We start from the raw sequence: 24331 nt of genomic DNA, 5'->3' as shown, positions 1-24331 counted from the left end.
TTGGTTCAGTGCCATGGCATGTACAACTGCAAGGACTAGAAGTTGATAGTGCATGGGAGGTAGTTAAGAAGTGCTTGCATGAAGCAATGGCTGACTGTATACCTAGAGTCCGAATAATAAATCAAGTAGGGGTTAAATGGATGAATAACACCATTAAGCTTGAGTTGCAAAAAAAGAAACAACTATGGAGGGAATTTAAGGAGAAGGAGGGTGACCGGCAGGCACATGAACGGTATAAAGCGCAGGCCAGAAGGGTGACGAGTGTGGTAAGAAAAGCAAAAAAGGATTACGAAAGAACATTGGCCATGCAGGCTAAAGAGAATCCTAAACAGTTTTTTAGATATGTAGCAAGTAAAAGGAAAAATGTACATGGCAGATTGATCTTAAAGAATGCCGATGGTAGGGAGGTAACTGAATCAGTTGAGATAGTTGAGTTACTGAGTGAGCACTTTGCAAAAGTATATCATCCAGGTGGTGACATTGCAGAAACGAATAAACCAGTAGATTATACGGGAATTGTGGTTAATGAAGTGGAGGTGAGTAGTCTATTGCATAACCTCAATGTCAATACATCTGTGGGATTGGATGGTATACCAGCTCGTGTTGTACGAGAAGCAGCTAAAGAATTGTCAGTACCCTTGACCATTTTGTTTAATTTTAGTCTCGGGTCTGGGTTAGTCCCGAGCGGGTGGAAAGAGGGGAAAATAGTTCCACTGCATAAAGGTGGTTCCAGGACTGCTGTTGTGAATTACCGACCGATTAGCATATCAGGAATCATTGTCAAGGTCTTAGAGAAAATAGTCAAGAGGAAAATACAAGATTGGATAGAAGAAAACGGGATACTGTATCGGGGACAGCATGGTTTTGTGAAGGGTAGGTCATGCCTCAGTAACTTGCTCACGTATTATAACACAGTGACGGCTGAACTGGATAAGGGTAATGGGTTTATGGTGATTCTACTGGACCTTGCCAAGGCCTTTGACAGGATTCCACATGGAATTCTAATCAGTAAATTGCAGCATATGGGAATGGACATAGGGTTGGTGAGATGGATAGGAGGGTGGTTGACGGAGAGATATCAGAGAGTGGGTTACTCGGGAGTAGAGTCCACAAGACGGCCTGTGACTAGTTGTGTGCCACATGGATCTGTTCTTGGACCACTGCTGTTTAATTTGTTCATAAATGATATAGGAAATGATCTGAGAGGAACAGTTCATTTGTTTGCGGATGATGCGAAGTTGGGTAGGGCAATAGTGAATGCAGATGACGTCAAAATTTTGCAGGATGATTTGGATAGATTGGAGGTCTGGGCTAGGGAGAATGGATGTCAGTTTAATGTGGCAAAATGTAAGGTTATGCATTTTGGGGTGAAAAGATTGGCGGCAGTTTACTGCATTGGTGGAACCGTGCTCCAGGAAATTGATGAGGCACGAGATTTAGGAGTGTTGGTGGATAAGGAATTGAAATTTAGGGGACACATTGCAATAGTGACCAAAACAGCTCATCAAATCACTTGGTTGCTGAAGAATACGTTGACAAGCAGAGACAATCAGGTTATTGTTCCTCTGTATCGAGCCTTGATAAGATCCCATCTAGACTACTGTGCTCAGATTTGGTCACCTAGGTTTCTTCTTGATGGGGAGGAGGTGGAGAGGATCCAGAGGCGAGTGACCAAGATGATAGCAGGTCTGTGGAATGAACCGTATGAGAACAGGTTGAGGATTTGTGGGTTGCAAAAATTGGTTGATAGGCAGAGGAGGGGAGCTATGATTGAGACATTCAAATTACTGAAGGGTTTCTATAAAATTAATTCAGAAGATATTTTTGAGAACAGGGCAGGTTGTGGGAGGACTAGGGGACATCCATGGAAACTGGGCAAAAGTGTGGTTAGTAAAGGTGTTAGAGCTGGGTTCTTTACTTTTAGAGTAGTGAATGAATGTGCTCCCTGAGTCTGTGGTGGATGCTGTGACAGTGAATGAGTTTAAGGCGAGGTATGATAGATACTGTATGAATGTCAAATAGTTGTGATGAATATGATTTGGGGCCTCCCTCGATGAGTCTAATGACTCCCTGGAGTTGCCTGTAGTAATAGTAATAATAATTACTCTATACTTCAAGGATATCTTTTTCTCCCGTTTTCATGTCATGTTTATCATCTCTTAACTCCTTTTACAACACTCTTTCCTTCATTTCTAAGCTTCTTCAACAACTTCCAGAATATCTTACCACCTTCTTGATATTATTTTCTATGTTCTTTCCAAAGTTCTCCCATGACTTTTGTTTTAGCTAGTTTCACAGTGTTTAGCTTACGTACATTTGTCTCTGTATTCTCTAAGAATACCATAAAAAGAAGGAAAACTGCATATTTTGGTCACCTACTTCGTAATTAAAAAAAATATAAAATACTTCAACTGATTATAAAAGGGAAGATAAATGGAAGAAGAGGACAAGGATGACGAAGAAAATCTTGGCTGGCAGATATCAGACAGTGGGCTGGTATGAACTCTGAGAGACTGCTCAGAATAGCTGAGAATCGCTCAAAATTTGCCAAGGTGGTCGCCGACCTCCGATAGGAGATGGCACTCAAAGAAGAAGAAGATTCTCTAAGAGCACAAGCTGATTTATTTGCCAGGAACTTTTGATATGCTTTCTTCTTTTCCTTCACTGCCTCTTTAACTTCCTGTGTCCACGATGGAGTTCTGATTTTTCTATCCTTGCAGACAACCTCGCCACATGCCTCTCTAGCTGAATCAGTCAGGGTTTTTTTCAAGGTTTGCCACTGCATCTCCAAGGTTTGGTTCCTGTTCTCAAACTCTTTCATTTTTTCTTCAATAATCTTTGTGTATTTTAGTCTACAGTTCACATCTGAGAGCTGCTCAACTTTTATTTGCTTTAAAACTTTCTTACATGTTATTCTTTTCAATATGAAATTCAATTTTATCCTGCTCAAGACCAAATAGTGATCACTTCCAATTTCAAATCCTCTGTACACTCTGGTGTCCTGCACCAGGGAGAAAACATCACTATCAACAATAACATAGTCAATGAGATTTTTCTTATTCCTTGCCTCTTCTCTCCATGTGAATTTGTGCACATTTTTATGTTGGAACATGGTGTTAGTAATAACCAGTCCATGTCCTGAGCAGAAAACCAACAGGTATTTGCCATTATTATTAGCTTTGCTCTTTTCTCCAAATTTTCCCAAAATATTTTTGTATGTCTGACAATCACTTCCTACTCTGCTATTTAGATCCCCAACAAGGACCAACTTTTCTTTTTTCATTGTGTCAGTAGCTTTCTCTAGAGCAGGAGTTCCCAACCCTATGCCCGTGAGCACCATGGCACCCCTCGACCAATTTGTGTGTGCCCACCGCTGTTCAACCATGTGCAGTATAGTTTGAAATAATCACGTAACAATTCATGGCATGCTATATGATGCATACGTTAATGACACATGACGAGTATTAAACGCATACGATGTAAGGTAGATGCGCATTCGAAGTTGTTCATTCGAGTTTAAGAACTGGAATATCATCATATTCTCCTAATTATGAAGCAATGGCCAATGAAATGCAATGCCAAAGATCACACTAACTTACATATATATATTTAAAGTTTTATATAATGTAAACTTTTAAGTAATAAAACATTTGATTATAATGTAAACTTTGTATGTATTCATTTACCAAATGAATTCAAAAAATTTGCTTGAAAAAATAGATGGTGCTCGTTGCCCTATCGGTATTTTAGAATGTGCTCTAGGAAACAAAAAGGTTGGGAACCCCTGCTCTAGAGCATCAAAAAATTTCTCTTCTACCTTAGTAGAGCCTTCTGTGGGATCATAGGCACAAATAAGTCTCATTGTCCAGTTCCCCATTCTGATATTTGCCCACATCACTCTACTTGAGACCGCCTCTCTTTCAAGAAGATTAGCCTCGTATTTAGTGTTGAATACTATGGCTACCCCCTTCTTTTACTTGATTGTCATTGCCTGAAAATAACATTTTGTAATTATTGCTCAGAAAGATCTCACCAGTTTTTGTCTTTTTTTTATTTCAGTCACCCCCTATTATGTCGATTTGGTACTTATCTAATTCCTCAGCTAGCTCCATTTGTTTGCCATTCAGGCTTCTAATGTTGATAGTACCAATCTTTAACTCTGATGATGTTGAGTTGGGGAGTGCTTTCATATTTGTTCCAGTAGCTTACTTTTCGCTGTTCACCCTGGTTCCCTGGCGAAAACAACAGGGGCCTTGTTTAACCAGGCGAAGCCCCAGCCAGCATGAAATTTTGTCGTGTTGTACCATCATTTTGTATATTTGTTTGAGCCAATAAGAATACAATTTGGTCGGCTAAATCCCAAATTGCCAGCCCATCCTCGTTTGTTCAGTATCCAGGGAGATACCCAACAGGGTGCACCACGAGAAGGTGAGGATTGGACATTAGGTCAGAAGCCCTAGTCTGTTCTCCGCATTCCTTTAGAGGCTATGTGGAGGTCTCCTCTCAGTTATACAGCTTTGACCCTTAAACACCCCAAGTATGATGCTAGGTTAAAAAAAAAAAAAATTTCCATAGCAAACTGTTTGTGTGGTCCCAATAAGTGTGCTGTAGTGAGTTGACTATGGATGGTAAAAAAAAATTTTAGATAAAAGAAGATATACAGTTAATTATTGCATTATACATGAAAACATTGCACGTAAAACAGTTGTAAATAAAATGACATTTAGGCACCATATTATACTAGTTACTGATTAGAGTATTTGAATTTTTTAATTACTTGATGCTAATTATTGATGCTAAATATATATATATTGCTATTGGTCCTGTAGGGGGTATTCTTAGGATGCCAGTTTGGGTTGGCTGCTATGTATATTTGGGCAGTTGGTATCCTTGCTGCTGGTCAGAGTTCAACAATGACAGGAACATATGCTGGACAGTTTGTCATGGAGGTATGCTAATGTTGATTTTATTTTTAGTTTTTCATTGTGTATGTATATCTTAAAGGAAATCTTCATGGATTCTAAAGACATTGTGAGAGACTCTTACCATATACATAGTATCTGTTGTACCTCTCCTTGAACACATCCATAGGCAAAGCACTTCCAGCACAGACAACAATCCATTTCATTCATTCATCACCCTTCAAGCAAATAAAAATCTAGTCCTAACATTCTTGCTAACCACACTGTCACTTAGTTTCCAGCGAGTACCCTCCCTTGTTCTGTTCCTTCTAAATAAGTGCAAAATTTTCTATGCATCAATTCTATAAAACTCTTAGTAACTTGAAACATTTCAATCACATCCCATGTTATTATATTTGTCAGTCAACTTTGTTAACTTACAAACTCTCAATCTATTCTCATAGTCACATATTCCATCCTCAAAGAACTCAGGTGATCAGATCACATTATACACAGTAATCTTGATGTGGCTCTATCAAAGCTTTATAAAGAGAATTGATAACTTCCTTATCTCTATATGTAGTGTGTTAGTCAATAATCAAGTAGTCCTGTGCGTTACTTTGGCTACTTTTACAGTATTCCCTCTGAACCTCAACTCCCCACAGCTTCATCACTTTCCTGGACAAGATAATCCTATATTACTACTACTTCATTTCCATTAGTGTAGTACAAAGCTTGTAATATTTTCATCTTGAAATGAATACTTTTTCACTTTTCCACATTAAACTGTTCTTCATTATTTTTTGCTCATATTTTCAGTCAATTAATTATTCTGAAGGCTCTGTATATTACCTTGATTAACTGTTAGACTACACAGTTTTGCATCATCAGCAAACAACTGAATATTTCAAGTCATTGCTAATATCATTGATGTAGAAATTAAATAGCAGTGGTGTAAACATGAACTCTGCAGTACACCACAAGTCATGTACCTTCTGGATTCTTCTCCTCCATATATAGTAATCATTGGTATCTGTCCATCAGCCACCCTCATATTCATATCGTTAGCTTAATATCTGTCCTCATTTGCTCCACATTGTTTAATGGAGTTCCATGCAGTATCTTGCTAAAGTCATTTGCAAAATCCAGCAGTATCATGTAGCCATTGGATGAAGCCATTTGCTTTATCCAACTCAACTGTCAGGGTGCTTAAGAGTCAAAGCTGTATAATTGGAAGGTGACCTCCATGTAGCCATTTAAGGGAATGCAGAGAACTGACTGGGGCTTCTGGCATAATGTCAGAAGTCCCAGTCAGTTTGGGATTTAGCTGACCAAATTCTATTTTTATTGTTTTAAAATACAATGTAAAATGATGGTACAACATGACAGAATTTCATGCCAGCTAGGGCATTGCTTAGTGAAACAAGGCCACTGTTGCTTTTGTCAGAGAACCAGGGCAAACAGTGCAATGTCAGCTACTGGAACAAATTCCAGAACGCATTCCAGCCGAACATCAGCAGAGCTCAAGATTGGATAAGATTTATGCAAGTATACTTGAGACAAATAGTTTAGAAGTCTTTGGAATATAACAAGGATTTGTATTGAAGTTTTGTGGATCTGAAAAAGCATGTGACAAAGTACCAAGCTGTTCAAAGTGCTGCAGTTGTATGGCATAAATGGTACATTATATAGGGCTGTATATACTCTACATTTGAGTTGTAAGTCAGCAGTTAGAATTGAAGGAGGTACAGAAAGATGGTTTGATATTAAATCAGGTGTTGAGACAAGGGTGAATATTGTCTTCACTATTTTTCATTATCTATATGGATATCATTATAAAGGAAAGTGATGTTAAATCTGATATCAAACTTGATGTTAATCTTAGCACTTTACTGTATGCAGATGATGAATAAATCCAGTGCAAGTCTGTAAGATTATGTGACTAAATTGAATAACTGTTGTAATCAATTTGGTATGAAAATCAGTAATAAAAAGACAGACAATGAAAATTGATAATCATTAAAAACATCAGCTGCATCTGGAATGATGAATCTATAGAACAAGTAAAACATTTCAGCTATTTAGGCTCAATTTTTAGTGAAAGCGCCAATTAAAAATGGAAATAGACAACAGAATTAATAAAGCTGGTATGGTAGGAAGGCAGCTGAATAAATTTATATGGTACACAGTCTTGCATACAGAAAGAAATTAGTCAGAACACTAAATTAGCTGTATACAAGACTGTGTTCAAACCAATTTTAACTTGTGGATCTGAGAGCGTGTTAGAAATAAAACATTTGATCAAAGGCTGGAGACCTCTGATATGAGAGTTCTGAGAAAGATTAGTGGAGTGAAAGATGGCATCAATGGCAGTATCATATTAAAAATGAGGATATTAGGAAAGAGATTAATATTGTTGGCATTCAGGAATGTGTTAGTAGAGCTGATCTCAGGTTGTTTGGTCACTTGAATAGAAGAGAAAATATAAGTCGAACAAGTGCTCTTTGCCAGGTTAGCATGGAAAAGACCAGAGAAAGAATCAAGATGTAGGTAGATTGATACAGTAAAAAGTTACTTAGAAGACAGAAATATATGATCTGATAGTGTCAGAGCCTTGACTGATAATAGATTACTTTGGAGGAAAATTTTTTATTGGAAGTTAGAAATACTGTAACTCTATCATATAGTGCTATCATAATATCCTGTACATAACCTGAGGATACATATTAGGAATTTGAAGATGGACTCAACTCAAGAAGTGAGTAAATTAGTAAGGCAATCCCTATCCTTCACAAAGCTATGCTCTTCCCATAGAGTATCATATTCTTATCGACCCATTCCTGAATTTTATTGTTGACCAACTTCTCCGATATCCAATATCACTCATTTTGAAACGCTTATTATCTACAATTTACTGCTTCTGTCTTGCACCACCTTTATGCACAGGTGTTACTTTACCCTCCTTATTCCATTGAACCTGAACAGAGTTGATGCATAAATTAAGTAGCCTAGGCAGAGGCATTGCAGTTCTTTTGCACAAACTCTCTTGGGGATTTGTCATTCAACCACACTCATCTATATCACCAACTTCCTATTCATTCATATGGGTAAAAAGGCTTGTGTTGGCAGCTCATGTTTAGTTTATTTAATGGTTTTTAATTCACAATACAATAATAATAATAAAATAATTAATAATAAATTACTAAATAATTTACTTAATTGCCAATATTTCCGATACTGGTATTATATCCAGAATCTTCAGAGCACAAAATTTTGTAGTATGCAAGCAGCAACTATGACTTTACAGTGGGACCAGATTAAAATTGTAACAGACAACATGAGGAACTGAAAAACTAATTATCTTTTGTAGGTAAAAATAAAGTTAGCAAGTCTTAATTTAATCTTGAAGATAAAATATTAAAGAATTCTTAGAAATTTCAGTCTTGTTGAAATTAAATCTCATATTAGAGAGAGAGAGAGAGAGAATGTCCATTCTCATTATCATCTGTAGAAAGTGAAATAAAACTGAAGAGGTTTCTCTTTATAAGAGATACACCTATAATATATTATAATATACAGATCTGGGTGCCAGGGTTTCTTGACGATGAAGAAGAGGTGATGAAGATGGCATTCAAGCCAATTTTAACTTATGGATATGAGAGCTGCGTTAGAAATAAAACACTTGATCAAAGATGAGGCTGAGACAGTTCTGAGAAAGATTAGGGGAGTGAACAGATGGCAGTATCATATTAAAAATGAGAACATTAAGAAAGAACTTGACATTGTTAGCATTCAGGAATGTGTTAGTAGAGCTGATCTTAGGTAGTCACTTGAACAGAATGGGAGAGGAAAGATTACCAAAAGTTTTTTGTGGATTGATGCAGCGAGATGTGCCATAGAAGACATAAGATCTAATAACATTAGTATCTTGATAACAGGTTAATTTGGAGGAAAATTGTTGATGGAAAGTTAATACATAAAGAAAATTAGTTCATTGCTATTTTATCCTTATCTCCCCCTCCCCTCCCTTTAGGGTACAGTCAGCAATTTGATGATGATGATCTAGTTTTATATAATGATTGTTTGGATATAACTGGTCTGTTTATCACATTTTGAAAGATCCTCTTGATGAATTAAACAAAATTTCCCAGTCAGGTTGTAAATCTGAATATAGTATCTTAATATTGCAAGTGTTCTAAGGATATTTTTCTATTATTGTATATAATTTTGTATAATATATATTATATATAATTGCATATAATTTTTTGTATTTTTTTTTTATGTAATCTGAAAACTGCTCTACAGATTAAACCTGTTACTTCACACCATTATGGTTCTAAAAAATGGAATGGTGATTGTCTTTCACTGTGTGATTGAGTTCATCTCTCACTTAAAAACAGTCACAAACATCCATCCCCATGAGAGGATTTGAACCTGCAGACCTAGTGATTGGAAAGTGGGTGACTACCAGTTATCTAACTAGGCTGACAAATATGGTACTGATATGTTGATATCTTTGCAATTTGCAGTGGTTCTTTGAGCTAATTTTTGTTTCCAAGAAATGCAGTTCATACCAGAATATAGTCATGGAGGGGGAGAAAAAAAAAGGAACACAGCCTTTTAGAGCTTTGATTCTTGATTTTTGAGAGTTGATTCTTTGTCAACCAGATGGAAATCTTCATTCTCCATTTTGGAAGAAGACACAAATAGGATGCTACATCTATGCAGTCTTTCTATTATCTTATCAGAAAAAGGAGACTTTTAAAACCTTAATTCATCGTGCTCATACTCTGTTGTGCAGATGCTTTACTACATCAAAAGTTATAAGTGAACATTCTTAAAAAATGGTTTCAATGCAACTTTTATCTAAGCATGCACTAGTTACAGGACTCCTGCTTCTGGTGAAGAAAAAATTCCTTGCATTCTTATTCCGTATATCAATGGAGTATCAGAATATACTATTAAAATTTTCAGCTCTCAACATTCATGTAGCATATTGACCTGTCTAAATTTCATAACTTACTGGACTTGTATTATCAGGAGTACTAGCAAAAGTACTCCTGATAATACAAGAGACTAGAAACAAATATTTACACATAGATGTTATCAAAACTTCACAGTTGGTATATACAAATAACAAGAATAAAAATGTTACTCTATAAACATTAGAACAATGCTGGTTGTTGCTGTCATGTTCTGTAGCATACCACATGTCATATCCTAGGATCTGCAGCATTTCAGAGGCTTCCTTTCTTGTAAAACAATTATAATCAATATATGGCTTTTTTTTTTTTTTCCAAACTACTTGATAGCCTGTGTTCGTTGTATGGAATGTCAAATCTTTATGCTGTCTTTTTAAATGTCTTTTACATGTTCATCATACAAATCTCTCCTGACCTACTGTCTGGCATACCATTATATTTTTCATAAAGAGGTTGTCTAGGACATAGACTATTCAAGCACTATATGGAAAACACTTTCTTCATATTTCATGATAAATATTTGGAACAAAAAAGAAATTGCCATAGGTTCCTATCACCAGCCCTAGCCAAACTTATGAAAAATTTCAAAATGAATGCCATTGAAAACTGTCACAAGAAACCAAAAACTTTGTTGATATTTTCATTATTTGGTCAAGAACAATGGATGACTTAATTCAATTTAAATGTTATCTGAACAGCTTGCATCCTAACATAAAATTCATTCTCGAACTGGAAGATTGCAAAAAATTACCAATCCTTGCCATCCTTCTTGAAGCAAATGAAGAAAAAATATTCATCTCTTCAGTATACAGAAAACCTGCAACTGGAAGATTTTTACATGCTGATTCACACCATCATGCATTACAAAAGCCAAGCATGATTAAAATATCTCGAGATAGAGCATACAACATTTCTAGTACATCAAAAAATGGAATAAAGAACTGTGTTACCTGCTCACTCACAATGGATATGAGCCCAAGACAATCACAAATATTCTTAATACACCTCCAGCAGCTCCTTCACTTAAACCTTTTAAGAATGCAATCATGCTATCTTGCATCAAGAATGTTAGAGTAGCAACATTGCTTTGTGATTACAACATTAAAGTGCTTTTTTGCCTTTGCATATAAAATCTCCAGGTTCTTATCTCCATGTCATTCCATGAAACAAGGCATTTGAGATTCATTGCTCTTGTAACATTTGTTTTTGACATCTTTTACATGCTGAACACGTGAAAGATGTCAAAAAAAGATGTCAGCATAAAGATTTGGCATCCCATACAACAAACATAAGTAATCAATTAGTAGGCAAGAAACAAAAAATACCATATACTGATCATAATTGTTTTACTAAAAAGTTCAAGAAAGCCTCTGAAATGCTATGGATCCCCACCAATGTATATAACAAAAATCAACGCTTAATCCTACACCAAGTTGGTCTGCTGTCTTTCATTAAAAATCTAACAACCCAGACCTAGGATACAGTGTGCAATATGAGCTATGCTACAGAATGTGACAGCAACAATTAGCATTGTTTTAATGTGTATAGAGTAATTAAACATTTTTTATTCTGGTTGTTTCTATGTACCAACTGTAAGTTCTGATAACATCTATATATAGCTAATTGTTGCCAGCATCCCTTTTTATCAACTTTTGCTAGTATCCCTGACAATGTAAGTCCATGGACTTATGAAACTTGTAGGATTATATTTGTTCATTTTTATTAAATTCATGTCTCTGAAAACATGGTCTCAGTATTGGAAATTTTCTATTACATTATTGAATTTTTTCATTTCTTTCAGTTTCAAAATTTTGCTAAATGTTCATGTAAGTTATTCATAATAATTTAGTGTAATTATTTTCTTACAAATTATCTTGAAACTTAACTGAACTTGTGAAGATATTCAGTAGGTTTCTTGTAAACAGCTATGCTACCCCCCCTCTCCTTTCCTTGTTTATAAGATAATGAAAATTGAGTCAATTTTGAACCACTTGTATAAAAAATGTATAGACACATCTACTTTTACAGTAATAAAAATATAAACTTATTGATTCAAATATATTTCATCAGGGATTTCTTGATTTGAAGTGGACCAGATGGAAAAGGGTTTTATTTACCCGAACCATAGCAGTTTTTCCTACACTTTTTATAGCAATCTATAAAGACATAACAGATCTAAGTGGAATGAATGACATGCTTAATGCCTTAATGAGTCTCCAGCTCCCTTTTGCACTTTTGCCAACTCTTGCTTTTACATCATCCAGCAGTGTAATGGGCGATTTCCAAAATGGAAGGCAAGTATGGGACTTTATTGTGGGTTTCATTTTTTTTTGTTTTCTTCTCAGAACTCATTTTTATCTATTTATAATTCATTTAGCATTATCCATGTATATGTTTTATTATTAAGACATCAAAATTTAATATCCTTCAGAAATTAAGTTTGAGTGATTTTTGATATTTCATATTTAGTTTTTCATTAATGAAATGATGAAATTATCTAAAATTGAATTTTTATCTTGCAGATACACAGGAACAGTTTAAGTTACTAGTCCTCTTTTCACCAATTAACTTATTCCATATTTTCTGTTTTATTCATTTGAAGTCACTGATCTCTATTGTTTTTGCATTTTACCATATTTGTCCCATCACTTCCATAAGTGTAGATGTTAGGAGCCTCCAGTGATATAGCATATACCGTATATATACATTTCATGACTAAGTTTTTGTTACATTTTCTTTCTTTGTCTGCTTTTGAAAAAGTAACATTTGATATACACCCATGCTTTTATTTATTTATTTTTTTGTTGTTGTTTCATTCTATTTTTTTATTTTATTTTTTTTTTAATAGGAGATGACTGGTTTAGGAGTGACTCAAGTTGCACACTTATGAATTTTGAAAATCTTTGACTTCCTCAAAGTTACACGATGAATACATCAACTGCTAAAACTATTCGAAAATTACAGATTCAATCTCAAAGATCAAAGATGTGACTTGAGTGGAGATATTATGTTTCTTCTGATACATGCTATGTATCAGAAGAAACATAATACACTTCTTGGCATTAATTGCTTCGTCTGCAATTCCAGCCAGCAGCAACAATAACATGGAGGTGCTGGCTGGAATTGCAGATGAAGTAATTAATGCCAAGAAGTGTATTATGTTTCTTCTGATACATAGCATGTGTTGACTGATTTGTCCATTTTACAGAATGAAAAACTAGATTGAGTAATCAATGATTAATGAATGAAAGTATATGGGTGGAAAAAAAAAGGTGATCTTTGTGGTGAATTCAAAAAAGAAGTTGGTGATATCCTGGAAAATGTATGAAAAACAAGTAATATTCAAAAGTAAATAAACAAAACAATTTAAATATGATAAGAATATAAGAAATATTGACAGTTGTGATATTATTTGGAGACTGTTAAAAACCTTGGAAATTGGTAGAAGAATACTGAAAGCAATTATATAAAAACTAAAGATAAAGATATTCTGGATCATCAGTTTCCTGTTATATATCCTCCAGGGGTTCAAGCTACTATTACAGCATTACATGATTAAGTTTACATTATCATTAATATCCTATCAACAATTTTCCATCAAATTATTCTATTACTTGTTAGCACTCCAGTTTTGTCATCCAGAGGAAGACCAAGCTCTGGATCTTTTTCTGCATCAAGCATCTGTTTTGTTAACCGTTCTTCCATTCTCCATACCTTGGTTTCATCCTGCTTACACATCTTGAATACAAACTATCAGGTTCCTTCCTTTCAAGGCTTCATTATTATGATTCTGTGATTGATACTATCTGTTCAGATAGTATCAATCTTTTCTCAGAACTCTCATATCTCTTATTTCTAATTTTTGATCAAGTGCTTTATAACTCTCACATCTAACTTAAAACTAGTTTTAACACAATTTTCTACACTGCTAGTGTTTTGGCTAATTTCTCTCTCTTATTCCATATAAATGTATTCAATTGGCTTCCCACCATATCAGCTTTGCTTATTCTCTTGTTTATTTCCAAATTTAATTGACGATCTTCACCAAAAAATGGCTAAAATAATTTACTTGTTCTGGAATTTCTCCATTGAGAATACAGCTGAAGTTTCTGTGTTTCTGCCTATTTTTATAGTTTTAGTTTTTTTCCATGCTGATTCTCTTACAAAATTGTTACAGCTGCAATTCAATTTAATTAGAGAATCCTGGAGACTTGCACTTAGATGTGTTTTGGAGTGCAGCATCATCTATATCAGTGTTTCCCAAACTATGTTCTGCAGAACACTGGTGTTCTGCGGAAAGTGAATAAGTGTTCTGTGAAAAATTATCAAAATTAATATGAGCCTGGAATGATTTTAAATGCTGCGACAAGTTCAAACATGTTTGAAAATCAGGTGCTCCTCACTTTGCTTGTGGATTGTGCTATTAAGGGCAGTGTGTGCTGGCTGTGACAGGTGACAACAACCAGCGGTTGTTGACACCTCTGATCATGAGGGAAGTATCTATTCTAGGAAACATGCGGTCACAAGTAAGTTTAGTGCAGTGCACTGTGGCCCGGCATGCCTGTAGTGTGCAGGTATGCTGCATTTTTGTGATGCGATACAGCCTGCTGCAGCGAATAGTGTGCGCTTAGCTTTATATTGAATATGAGACTGGTGATACTCGACTGTAACCAGAGTGTTCCATTAAAATTTCAAGATTTGTGAAGTGTTCCATCATAGGAACAGTTTGAGAAACACTGATCTCTATAAAGCAGAGAGCTAAGTTTAATATCTGATTGTAATGTCAGGTTTAATGCCATTTTCTTTCATAATATGATCCATTTAGATGAATAAGAGTGAAGATAATGTGTATCCATGCCTTATCCCTGATGTTACATCAATCCTAACTGCTGAGTTCCAATTTAAATATAGATGGTGCATTGTACTGTAATGTTCCATTTCTCCCATATAATGGTAATGTTTCTAAAAGGGCACCTTGCCTATGTCTTTTTCAGATCTACAATGTCATATTTCCATGATTTCTCAATTATTTGTTGTAAAGTGAAAATCTGATTTTGACCTCTATTTGGCCTGAACCCAGCTTGTTTTTCAAGTTTCTCTTCCCACAATTTTTCTCAGCCTCTTTTTGTATGCTTGCATAAATCCTACCTGGAAGAACACTTAGCGAGAAATTCCTCTGCACTTCTTGCATTCAGTTTTATCCCTTTTTTATAGCTGAGGACTACAAGAACTACTTCAATCATCTGGAATTTGACCTGATCAGACCCTCTGAATTATGCAGTGTAGCCACTGCAAAAACTATACCTCCATATTGAGCATTTCTGATCGAATATCATCTATTTCAGCTGCCTTCTCACATTTCAAGTTTTTGATGGCTTTTACTTCAAGTATTGGTATGTTTGCATTCCTCTTGAAAATTTTCTAACACTACTCTGTTCATTGCTTGTTTCATTTAACATTCTTTCAAAGTAATTATTCCAGACATCTAGGATATCCTGATTTTCAATTTTCATGTAACTTCTTATCTCTGATTCCTTTTAAAGTTCTCTTTCCTCTCTTTCTCAGTTGTTTCAATAACCTCCAGGACATTTTGTCACCTTCCTGATATTTATTTTTTTTATATTTTTACCACAGTCTTCCCATGACTTTTGTTTAGCTACTTTTATACATAGCTTAGCTCTTTTACATTTTTCTGCATTTGTTTAGGGCATTTGCTGACTTATTTGCTAGGAACTTTTGGTATGCTTCTTTAACATATTGTGTCCACCCTGGTGTTCTTATTTGTCTATTCTTGCACACAACTTTACCACCTACTTTCCTAGCTGAATCAGTGTGTTCTTCAAGTTTGGCACTGATACTCCACGGTTTGATTCTCATTTTCCAACCGCTTAAATTTTGCTTCAATGATGTTTTGTGTAGTTGAGTCTATGGTTTACTTGTAAAAGCTGCTTAACTTTCTTGCAAACTTTACTTAAAACTTTCTTACATACTGTTCTTTTCAATATATCTGTTTTTAACCTACTTACACTAAGTAATTGTTGCTTCCAATTTCAAATCTTCTGTACTCTCTTGTATCCTGAACTAGTATGAAGATATCGCTATCCACATTGACAGTCAATGAGGTTTTCTTATTTCTTGTGTCTTCTCTTGATGTGAACTTGTGCACATCTTTATGTTGAAACACAGTGTTAGTAATGACGTGTCTGTATTCTGAGCAGAAATACAGCAGATACTTATAATTATATATGCCACAGGGACCACATTTTCTTTGTCAGCTGCCTGCTCTGACTTCAAAAATTCCTCCACTTTTTCTTTAGGGGAAAGTTTTGTTGGACTGTAGCCACAAATAAGTTTCTTTGTCGATTTCCCCATTTTGAAGTTTGCCCACATAAACATCTTGACTGGAAGGCAATTTCTAGTAGTTACATGTTTAGTGTTGAATGCTATCACTAATCCTTTCTTTCCTTGATCATTATTACCTGAATATAACATCATATAATTATTATTTAGTAAGAGCTTACTTAGTTTTGGATGACTGGAGTGATTCTTTTTAAGAGATTTGCAAGAATGACAGCACAGTTACAGAAATTTTTTTTTCACTTGGTTATAATTTAAATTAAACTTTTCCAAGAAATTATATTCTTGTTTAATCCTTTATCCAAGTGTAAGCAAATAAAGATTCTGATGATGTATCTTCACAACTAGACTACTTATATATGGAGGCTAACTTAATTGCCTTAGTATCTCATAATGCATAGTATTATGGGAAGGGCCACTACCCACCCACACTGGTTTGATCTTTATTGAGGTCAGTGGGAGTCAGACCCAGAAGAGATACTAAGGTTGATGTAATGTAAGTCATAAATTTCCTAGCAAGTTTAATCAAGTGAAGGAACTTTCTACAACTATCTTTAATCCAAAGTATTTTAATAATAAGGTGATGCAGCTTTCACTAGTTGTATGTTGGAAATATATGGCTTAAACATTATTTCAACCTTGATATCTCTTCTGGGTCTGGCTCCCACTGATGAGACCTTGATAAAGGTCAAGCCAGTCTGGATAGTTGCCTTTGCATAATGCATAGCATTATACACATCCTGTTGAATGTGTGCTTTACATTATGGGATACTGAGGCAATTAATGTGAAGTCATTATATACTAGTAATCTCATTGTGAAGGTATGGTTAGGAATAAAACAATAGATCAGACCAGAGACTACGGACAAGTAGGAGGGCTTATGTGTTATGACAGTTCATGTTAGTTTTTTATTATAATGGTTTAATTCACAACACAAGGCATTAATAAATAAATAAAATATTTATTAATTGCTGATATTATGCTGTTTTTATATCAATCTTCAAAGCACAACCAGTTGTCACAGCATGCAAAAGCAAGAGTTAATAGTTGGAACAGTTTAAAATTGTAACAAACAACATAAAGAACTAGTTCTAAATGGCACAGTCTGTTGTATACAGAGAGAGGTTGACAACATTAATTTTATCTTAAAATGACTATCTCCCAGATTTTTGGTAAATGGCTACAGCCATACTTAATTGAGATTTGAGGACTGGTTAAAGCTCTTGCTGATTCCAAAAATAGTCTCTGACTTATAATGATGTTTTTGTAGCACTTTTGTTTTCTTCAATCTGATCCTGTGTGAAAGGGTGTCAAAGGTATGGTCTGTTAGTCCTAGCTTGCCATTATAATGGCGCTGAATGTATTTATGCTGTCTGAGGCAAATATCAAGAGATCTTCCTGTCTGTCCATGGTATAAGCCAGGTCACAAGTACTGGCAGTTAATTAGGATAGATCTGGAAGAAAAAAAATAAAATGAATATCACAAGAATTTGCTTTGTTTATTTGGGACAGTGTTGTTTAATTGAGCCAACCAGTAACCACTACTACATTGAATGTTAGAAAAATTATGTAAACTTGCTTCAAAAGTTTAGTGCTAGTGGCACCTGCAGTGCTGATGCCACCATTTTATTATTTTATCATATGGTGTACTGTAGTGTGTTAACACACTACACTGTTTGGATTAATGAATGCAATGGATCACATAACAGTGTTATGCTGCTTGAATATGTCAGGAACTGATAAACAAAAGCTATTAGTTATAGATTAAGGGACAGGTCTTAATGCTTTAAATAGATTAGAATGGAGAATTCACCAGTACAGTATCATGCAAATAAAAATGAATGGATATTATATGAATTTTTTTTTAAGAATTGTCATGAGTTCATCATCATCAAATTCCTGACATGTACCCTCAATGGGTGAGTTGGGACATCAAATTACAGTGGAAATCTAGAAAAAAATTGACTTATTTGTGACAGTTGCTAAGGAGGTCAGCACAAAAATTAATCTCTTGAAGGCAGTACAGTTTATGGCTGATAGTTGGTGAGGAATAAGTAACAGGCAGGACCATTCGAAACTGTTTTGCTCACTATGGTTTTCTGCATTCAGTCATGGATATGCCAGATGGCTGATTGTGATAATGACGTCCCATTACACATGAACCACATCAAAAACTATGAAGTGTTTACATCCTTTAATAATAATTTTCAATACTTTAATGAAGATGAAGATTTTGAGGAGGAAATGGTGGAGAAAATTGCAGCATAACATCAGAGAATGTTAGAGGTTTGGGTACAAGAAAGTATAAGGTTTGACACTCCCAAGCTTGAACAAATGTCTATCCAGGACATATACTGGATTAAGACTATTTCATACAGGATGGCAATATTATATCTGCAATAAATGCCTGTGTGTGTAAATGAAATAATTTTTATGGAAAATATTTTACCCTAAAGACAGTTGTTTAAAAGTTGGTATTTTTTTTTTAAAGTAATAAATGAAAAACTTGTCTAAATTTATTTGGTGTAATGTACATAACATCTTTTAAACTCCTGAAGTGCTGCTTCATTTAATTAGTAGCTGCTTAATTGGGCCAAATTATGCTATTCCCAATGATCCAGTTAACTGGAATCAATTACTTGGCTTAATGAAAACTCAGTGGTTGCATTGTGCATATGGCAAGAATATCAAAGAATGAAAACAAAAAGTGCATAAAAATCACTGTCAAAAAGTGAAGTCATTCTGGATTAGCAATCAGTCATGTTTTCAGATTTGCAAGATAGTGCAATTTTTTTGGTTGATGATTAAATTCATGTGTGCAGTGGTCTGTATTTGTTTCTTTTGACTTATTGTTATAACTTGACAAATTGGAACATAAGACGTTTAAAGTCTTTCACTTGGTTATGCTATAAATTAAAGATGCCAAGAACTTATAATCTTGGTTTAATCCTTTATCCAAATACTTCACGACTACTGCACATAGAGGCAAATGATTTCATGTCAGTTGCCTTAGTGTCCCATAATGCAACCCCCCCCCCCCCCTTTTGGATGTATAATGCTATACATTATGGGAAGGACCACGACCCAGACTGGTTTTGACCTTTATTGAGGTATCATCAGTGGGAGCCAGACCCAGAAGAGATATCCAGGTTGAAGTATTGCAGAAGTCATATATTACCCATATACTAGTCAGAAGGTGTCACACCTTATCAAAATATTCTGGATGAGAGATAGAGGTATATGGATAATTTTTTTATCAATCTCTTGTTAAAGGTGACCATGTCACTCTACATCATCATCTACTATACTGTGTTTAAATTTTGTCTAAAGAAACATTAGATTGCTCAGCTAGTTTATGTCAAAAGTGAAATCCTTTCCATTCCATCTTATATGGAAGGAGATTCAACTGTTGGCCCTGTGAAGTTCCGAATAGTTTGGAAAATGAAAAGCAGTCAGACTAACCCATTAAACAGCAATTAATCCTGCGAAGATCGCGGTCAAAAAAATTGCAGCTTAGGTCGCGCGTATCTGAGAGATACATTCGTTACTAGTATGTGCTAAAATGATGAAACTTAAAAAAAAAAAACACTGCAAGTATAATACATGGTTTATTTATTTTCAGTTACAATCTGGAAATTATTGAACAAAAAAAAAAAACTAAACCAATACTATACTGACATCAGAGTTCACAGTATCTCTCTCAGATACAGTTTACTATCAAATATCACTTTCACAGTCGACTATCATTCTCATCATCGGACTTCAGTAAAAAAAATCCCTGAATCTCTTCAACATCTGATGGATTATTCAATCGATATATTTTTCCACCATTTTCAACAGTAAATAAAAAAAAAAACACAACTAAACCAATACTATACTGACATTGGAGGTTGTGGTATCTCTCAGATACAATTTACTATGAAATATCACACAGCTTTACATAACACGTGTTAAACCAAAACTGACGGCATAAACAGTGTGGAATATCACTTGTAATATATGCATGCGCAGATACTCATGACTTCCAAGCTATACACTGGATATGTGTAAGAATATTTATATTAAACAATTTGTTTATATCTGTCATATCAGCCATGACCTTTGCAGGGTTAAAAAAATGCCGAGTCTTCATTTATATGATGTTGTTTGTTATAATTTATTACTGTTTATTAGTTATATTGTATTTATATTCTGCTTGTATAATAGCTTCTTTTTCTTCTCCAGGATCACAAAAATTATTGTAGGTCTTCTTTCAGCAGTGGTAATTGCTATCAACTTATACTTTGTGAATGACTTTGCTAAACAAAATTTACCGGATACTGCCCTTTCTGTTCTAGGAATAGTGGTCTTCATTATATTTTATATACTCTTTCTATTATATTTGGTAAGTGACTTATTGTGTATTATTTATTTACAGTTTATATTATTACTAGCCTATCAACAATTTCTCCAAAGTAATCTAATTGCCAGGACTTTAATATTCTCATATCTTATTTCTGTTTTCTAAGGCACTTCTGACCTCATTTAATCACCTATAGCTTGATATTCCTCTTTGTTTTTCCTGCCATCTTATACGTTATGTTTTGCTAACCTTTCTTCTTCCCTTCTGTTTAAGTTTAAATCTAATTTCTCTTTAGATTAGCTCTGCTCACATGTTTTTGAATGCTAATGTCATGTTCCTTCTTAATATATATTGATTTTGAATGTAATACTGCTTTGGTTCCATTTGCTCACTATTTTTTTTTTTTTCCAAAACTGTCATATTTCTTGTCTTTAATTTTTGATCACCATCTTTACTTCTAACCCAACTCTCAAATACATAAGTTAAAATGGTTTGAATACTGTCCTATATACTGATATATATATATATATATATATATATATATATATATATATATATATATATATATATATATATATCCCCCCCCCTCCCCGGCTAATTTCTCTTATTCCATTCCATATGAATTTGTTCATCTGGCTCCCCCTATATCAGCTTGCTCCTTCTGTTTATTTTCATATTTCATTTGTCATTTTCATTAAAAATTGTGCCTAATTAGATGAAGTATTTTATTCATTTTATAGGTTCTTCATTGAGAATATAAGTGATGTTTTTCATCTTCGTGCTTATGTTTTTTTAAAATTTTTATTGCTAATCTTTATACCAAATTTGTTATACCGGATTTACTCGAATATAACCCGCACCCCTGATTTTACTTTGCAAAAAATTAAAGTTTCACATATACTTTGCACATGCAAAAAAAAAAAAAAAGTTTAAGCACGTTCAAGTCAGGGCGATAGTAACTCGCTCCATGTGGTAAACAACATGCCCACCCCAACAGCCACTATGCTGCAGACACAAGGAAAAACAAGTAGTTTTATTGTATATCACTGAATAAAGTACGCCGATAGTTGCAGTCTGTGTAATATATTTCTCAACAAATAATGCAATTAGAGACAACTGGGATAAAAGTGGCACTTACTAATGAATCACATGTCCCCTCCTGCAGAAACTGTGTTGTGTAAAGCAAATGTTGTATGTTGCACCGCAAACACAGTATCTAACTAAAAACTATTGTCCAATTTTTCAATTACATGAAATAAATGTTTCTTTGATTGCATTTGAAATTTTCGATGTCATTAAGACAATCACAAAAGCTAACTTAAAATAAAATTCTACCGGGAATTGAAACATGGCACATAATGTGTGCATGAGTCCATCTGTCAGCTCGATGCGGAAGCCACACACAAACAAGAAGCAATAAAATTGTTGAACATAAACACAAAATTTTAACCCTTCAAAGGATTAAAATTTTGTGCGAGTTGGGCCTGCTCGTGCGACGCAGAAGTGGTACCCAAACAGTAATGAGAAGTTCCGTCGGAATGATAAACGGGGAAAAACACCACCCCATCATCAATGTGTTAAAACTAAGAAATATATAGTGAATGTTGTTATGGCAGTTTCGAATATTATGGAATTTGGTTGAAGAGAATTAGCATTTTAACTGAACAATTGTCGACTTACCTTTGTCGTTGGGTCGCATGATCTTTTGTTAATTAATAGCACCAATCATATGCATGTCTTCTCTAGTGGCCTACCATTGCTGTCTGTTTCGCACCTTGCTTTCACTTCTCATTAGTCATTCATGAAGGACTGTTCATTGCATATCTCAAGTCTTGTAAATTATGGGTAATTTTTGCTTGAAATAATGGGAAAGAAGATGACTATTTGGGTAGATGACTTTGAAATTGCACACAAGGAAACTGCTCTCTAGGCCAGAAGTAGCAATAGAGAATAGGAGATTTCTTGAAAATCCGAAAAATCCCCACATATATATATCTCGCATCATGATTTTTTAGCTTTAATTTTTTTTGGGGGAAAGCGAGTTATATTTGATTTAAAAATGTTAGTCCATCAAGATTTCAGATTTTTTTTTTTTAACTTCATTAGTCAGATTGCTTCTTCTATCTTTCATTTTTAGTGGGATAGGTTTGTGCGTTTTTGAAAGTCCTTTTATTATATCAAAAGTTTCTTTTATTGCTCCTTTACATGATTTCAATGTCCCTACTCCTTTCATATCCTCAGAATAGTTGCCTACTTTTGCATTGAAGTCTCTCATACTCATAAATACGGTAGCACTTATTCAATCTAGTTTTAAAAAAAAATCCTTAAAACTTGATTTATTTAGGAGTGTAACATCTTCATAAAATAAAGAGCTGAGTTGAATCTTTCCAATTTTGGTATTGGGTTTAATTTCCAGCATGGAGAATCTGATGATTTTTATTCAGAAACCACCCGATTTTGTTTTAATAAGTTAAATGATTTACCTATTAAGAATTCTATATGTTGGGAAAAGATTCAGATGTGATAAACGTTAATACAATGTTGTAAAATTTTTAATTTGTTGTTATAATTCATCTCAATGAAAATTTTAAAAAAAAATTCTTCATTTGGTCATTTTACAGGATTTAAGTTATGTTATCATTGAACTTCAGTAATGTTTTGAATTGGTAACAGAGATACCATGCAAAAGTTAACAGATCTTAAGCTTAAGAACTGCATTTATTTTTTGGTGTGCAAATATCAATAAATTGTCTTACTGTAAAAGACTGAAATATTATAATAAACTTGTTTTCCTTACTGCTGAGTTTTACTTTACATGGTATTTTACTTTACATGGCTGAACCTGTTGAAGGATTCTTTAAACAGGCATTTGAATTGAGTTCATGTATGCACAGATATCCAGGAAACAGTGCAGCTTTTGGCAATAGTTTGGTAGTTCTTTGTTATGGAGATTGGAATGGAATATTTATTTCAAGAAAGAAAGGAGAAGATATTCACTTGAAAAATGGAATATAAACAAAGAGATTTATCTCTGTTTCTTTTAAATGGCGACCAACCACCAGAAGATATAAATCCGGAATTCTTTTTTTTAAGTATAGTGTGTAATATGATTTGGAAAGTTATCTCCATTAATAATTGGGCCACTGTTTGTCCATACTAAATTGTTTTAGAATGTATTTTGAATTGAGGATAGAATAATATAAACTGCCTTGAGGGAGAAATTTATACAGTCTTCTGTATAGTGTTTCTGGATGTGATATTTGCAATATTTAAGATTCTCTATAGTACAATAAACAAAGAAGAAATATTGTTGTGGAGACAGAATTTAGAAACATTTCAAGTGGAAGATTTTTTTTTTTTAAAATATTGATTTTTGATTAAAAATTTTGATCCCCTATACAAGAAGTCAAGAGACCTATAAGCACATCAACACCATGTGTGGGACATAGATGAGGACTAAGATGATTTTTTTTTTTTTTTAAATATTGATTTTTGATTAAAAATTTTGATCCCCTATACAAGAAGTCAAGAGACCTATAAGCACATCAACACCATGTGTGGGACATAGATGAGGACTAAGATGATTTTTTTTTTTTTTTTTTATAAAAGAGCTGCAAGTTGTAATTTGTAATTGTTTGGGAATACTTCATAAGGAAGGCTGTTCCAGATGACAGAAGTAAACAGAATAAAAGAGGAAGAGGATAAGCAGGTCTGGTACATTCACCTAGTAAAGGAATGCTGGGTAGCTG

The 24331-nt window shown here is 34.3% G+C and overlaps 2 protein-coding genes across 7 annotated transcripts in view; one reads left to right on the top strand and one right to left on the bottom strand.

Annotated features, from left to right (window-relative positions):
- Positions 1-24331, top strand: part of LOC150105500 (natural resistance-associated macrophage protein 2-like) — a 244546-nt gene that overhangs the window by 110939 nt on the left and 109276 nt on the right. For all 6 annotated transcript variants that reach the window (XR_016548450.1, XM_090394214.1, XM_090394215.1 and 3 more), the window contains exons 10-12: positions 4830-4949; positions 11954-12177; positions 20465-20624. Coding sequence is in view for 5 of the 6 variants with exons in the window: in XM_090394214.1 (XP_090250340.1) it covers positions 4830-4949; positions 11954-12177; positions 20465-20624 (504 nt within the window). In the remaining variant the exon portion in view is untranslated. The remainder of the gene's footprint in view (positions 1-4829; positions 4950-11953; positions 12178-20464; positions 20625-24331) is intronic.
- LOC150105499 (prostatic acid phosphatase-like) overlaps positions 17219-24331 on the bottom strand; it is a 381909-nt gene continuing 374796 nt past the window's right edge. Inside the window, exon 12 of the mRNA XM_090394218.1 lies at positions 17219-17694. The gene's annotated coding sequence lies outside the window, so the exon portion shown is untranslated. The remainder of the gene's footprint in view (positions 17695-24331) is intronic.

The sequence above is a fragment of the Typopeltis vanoorti genome, chromosome 6 (assembly GCF_054136105.1).
Source record: "Typopeltis vanoorti isolate ZY-2024b chromosome 6, IOZ_Tvanoo_1.0, whole genome shotgun sequence".
NCBI lineage: Eukaryota > Metazoa > Arthropoda > Arachnida > Uropygi > Thelyphonidae > Typopeltis > Typopeltis vanoorti.
Note: the sequence above shows the minus strand (reverse complement) of the source record. Positions and strands in the feature narration are given on the sequence as shown.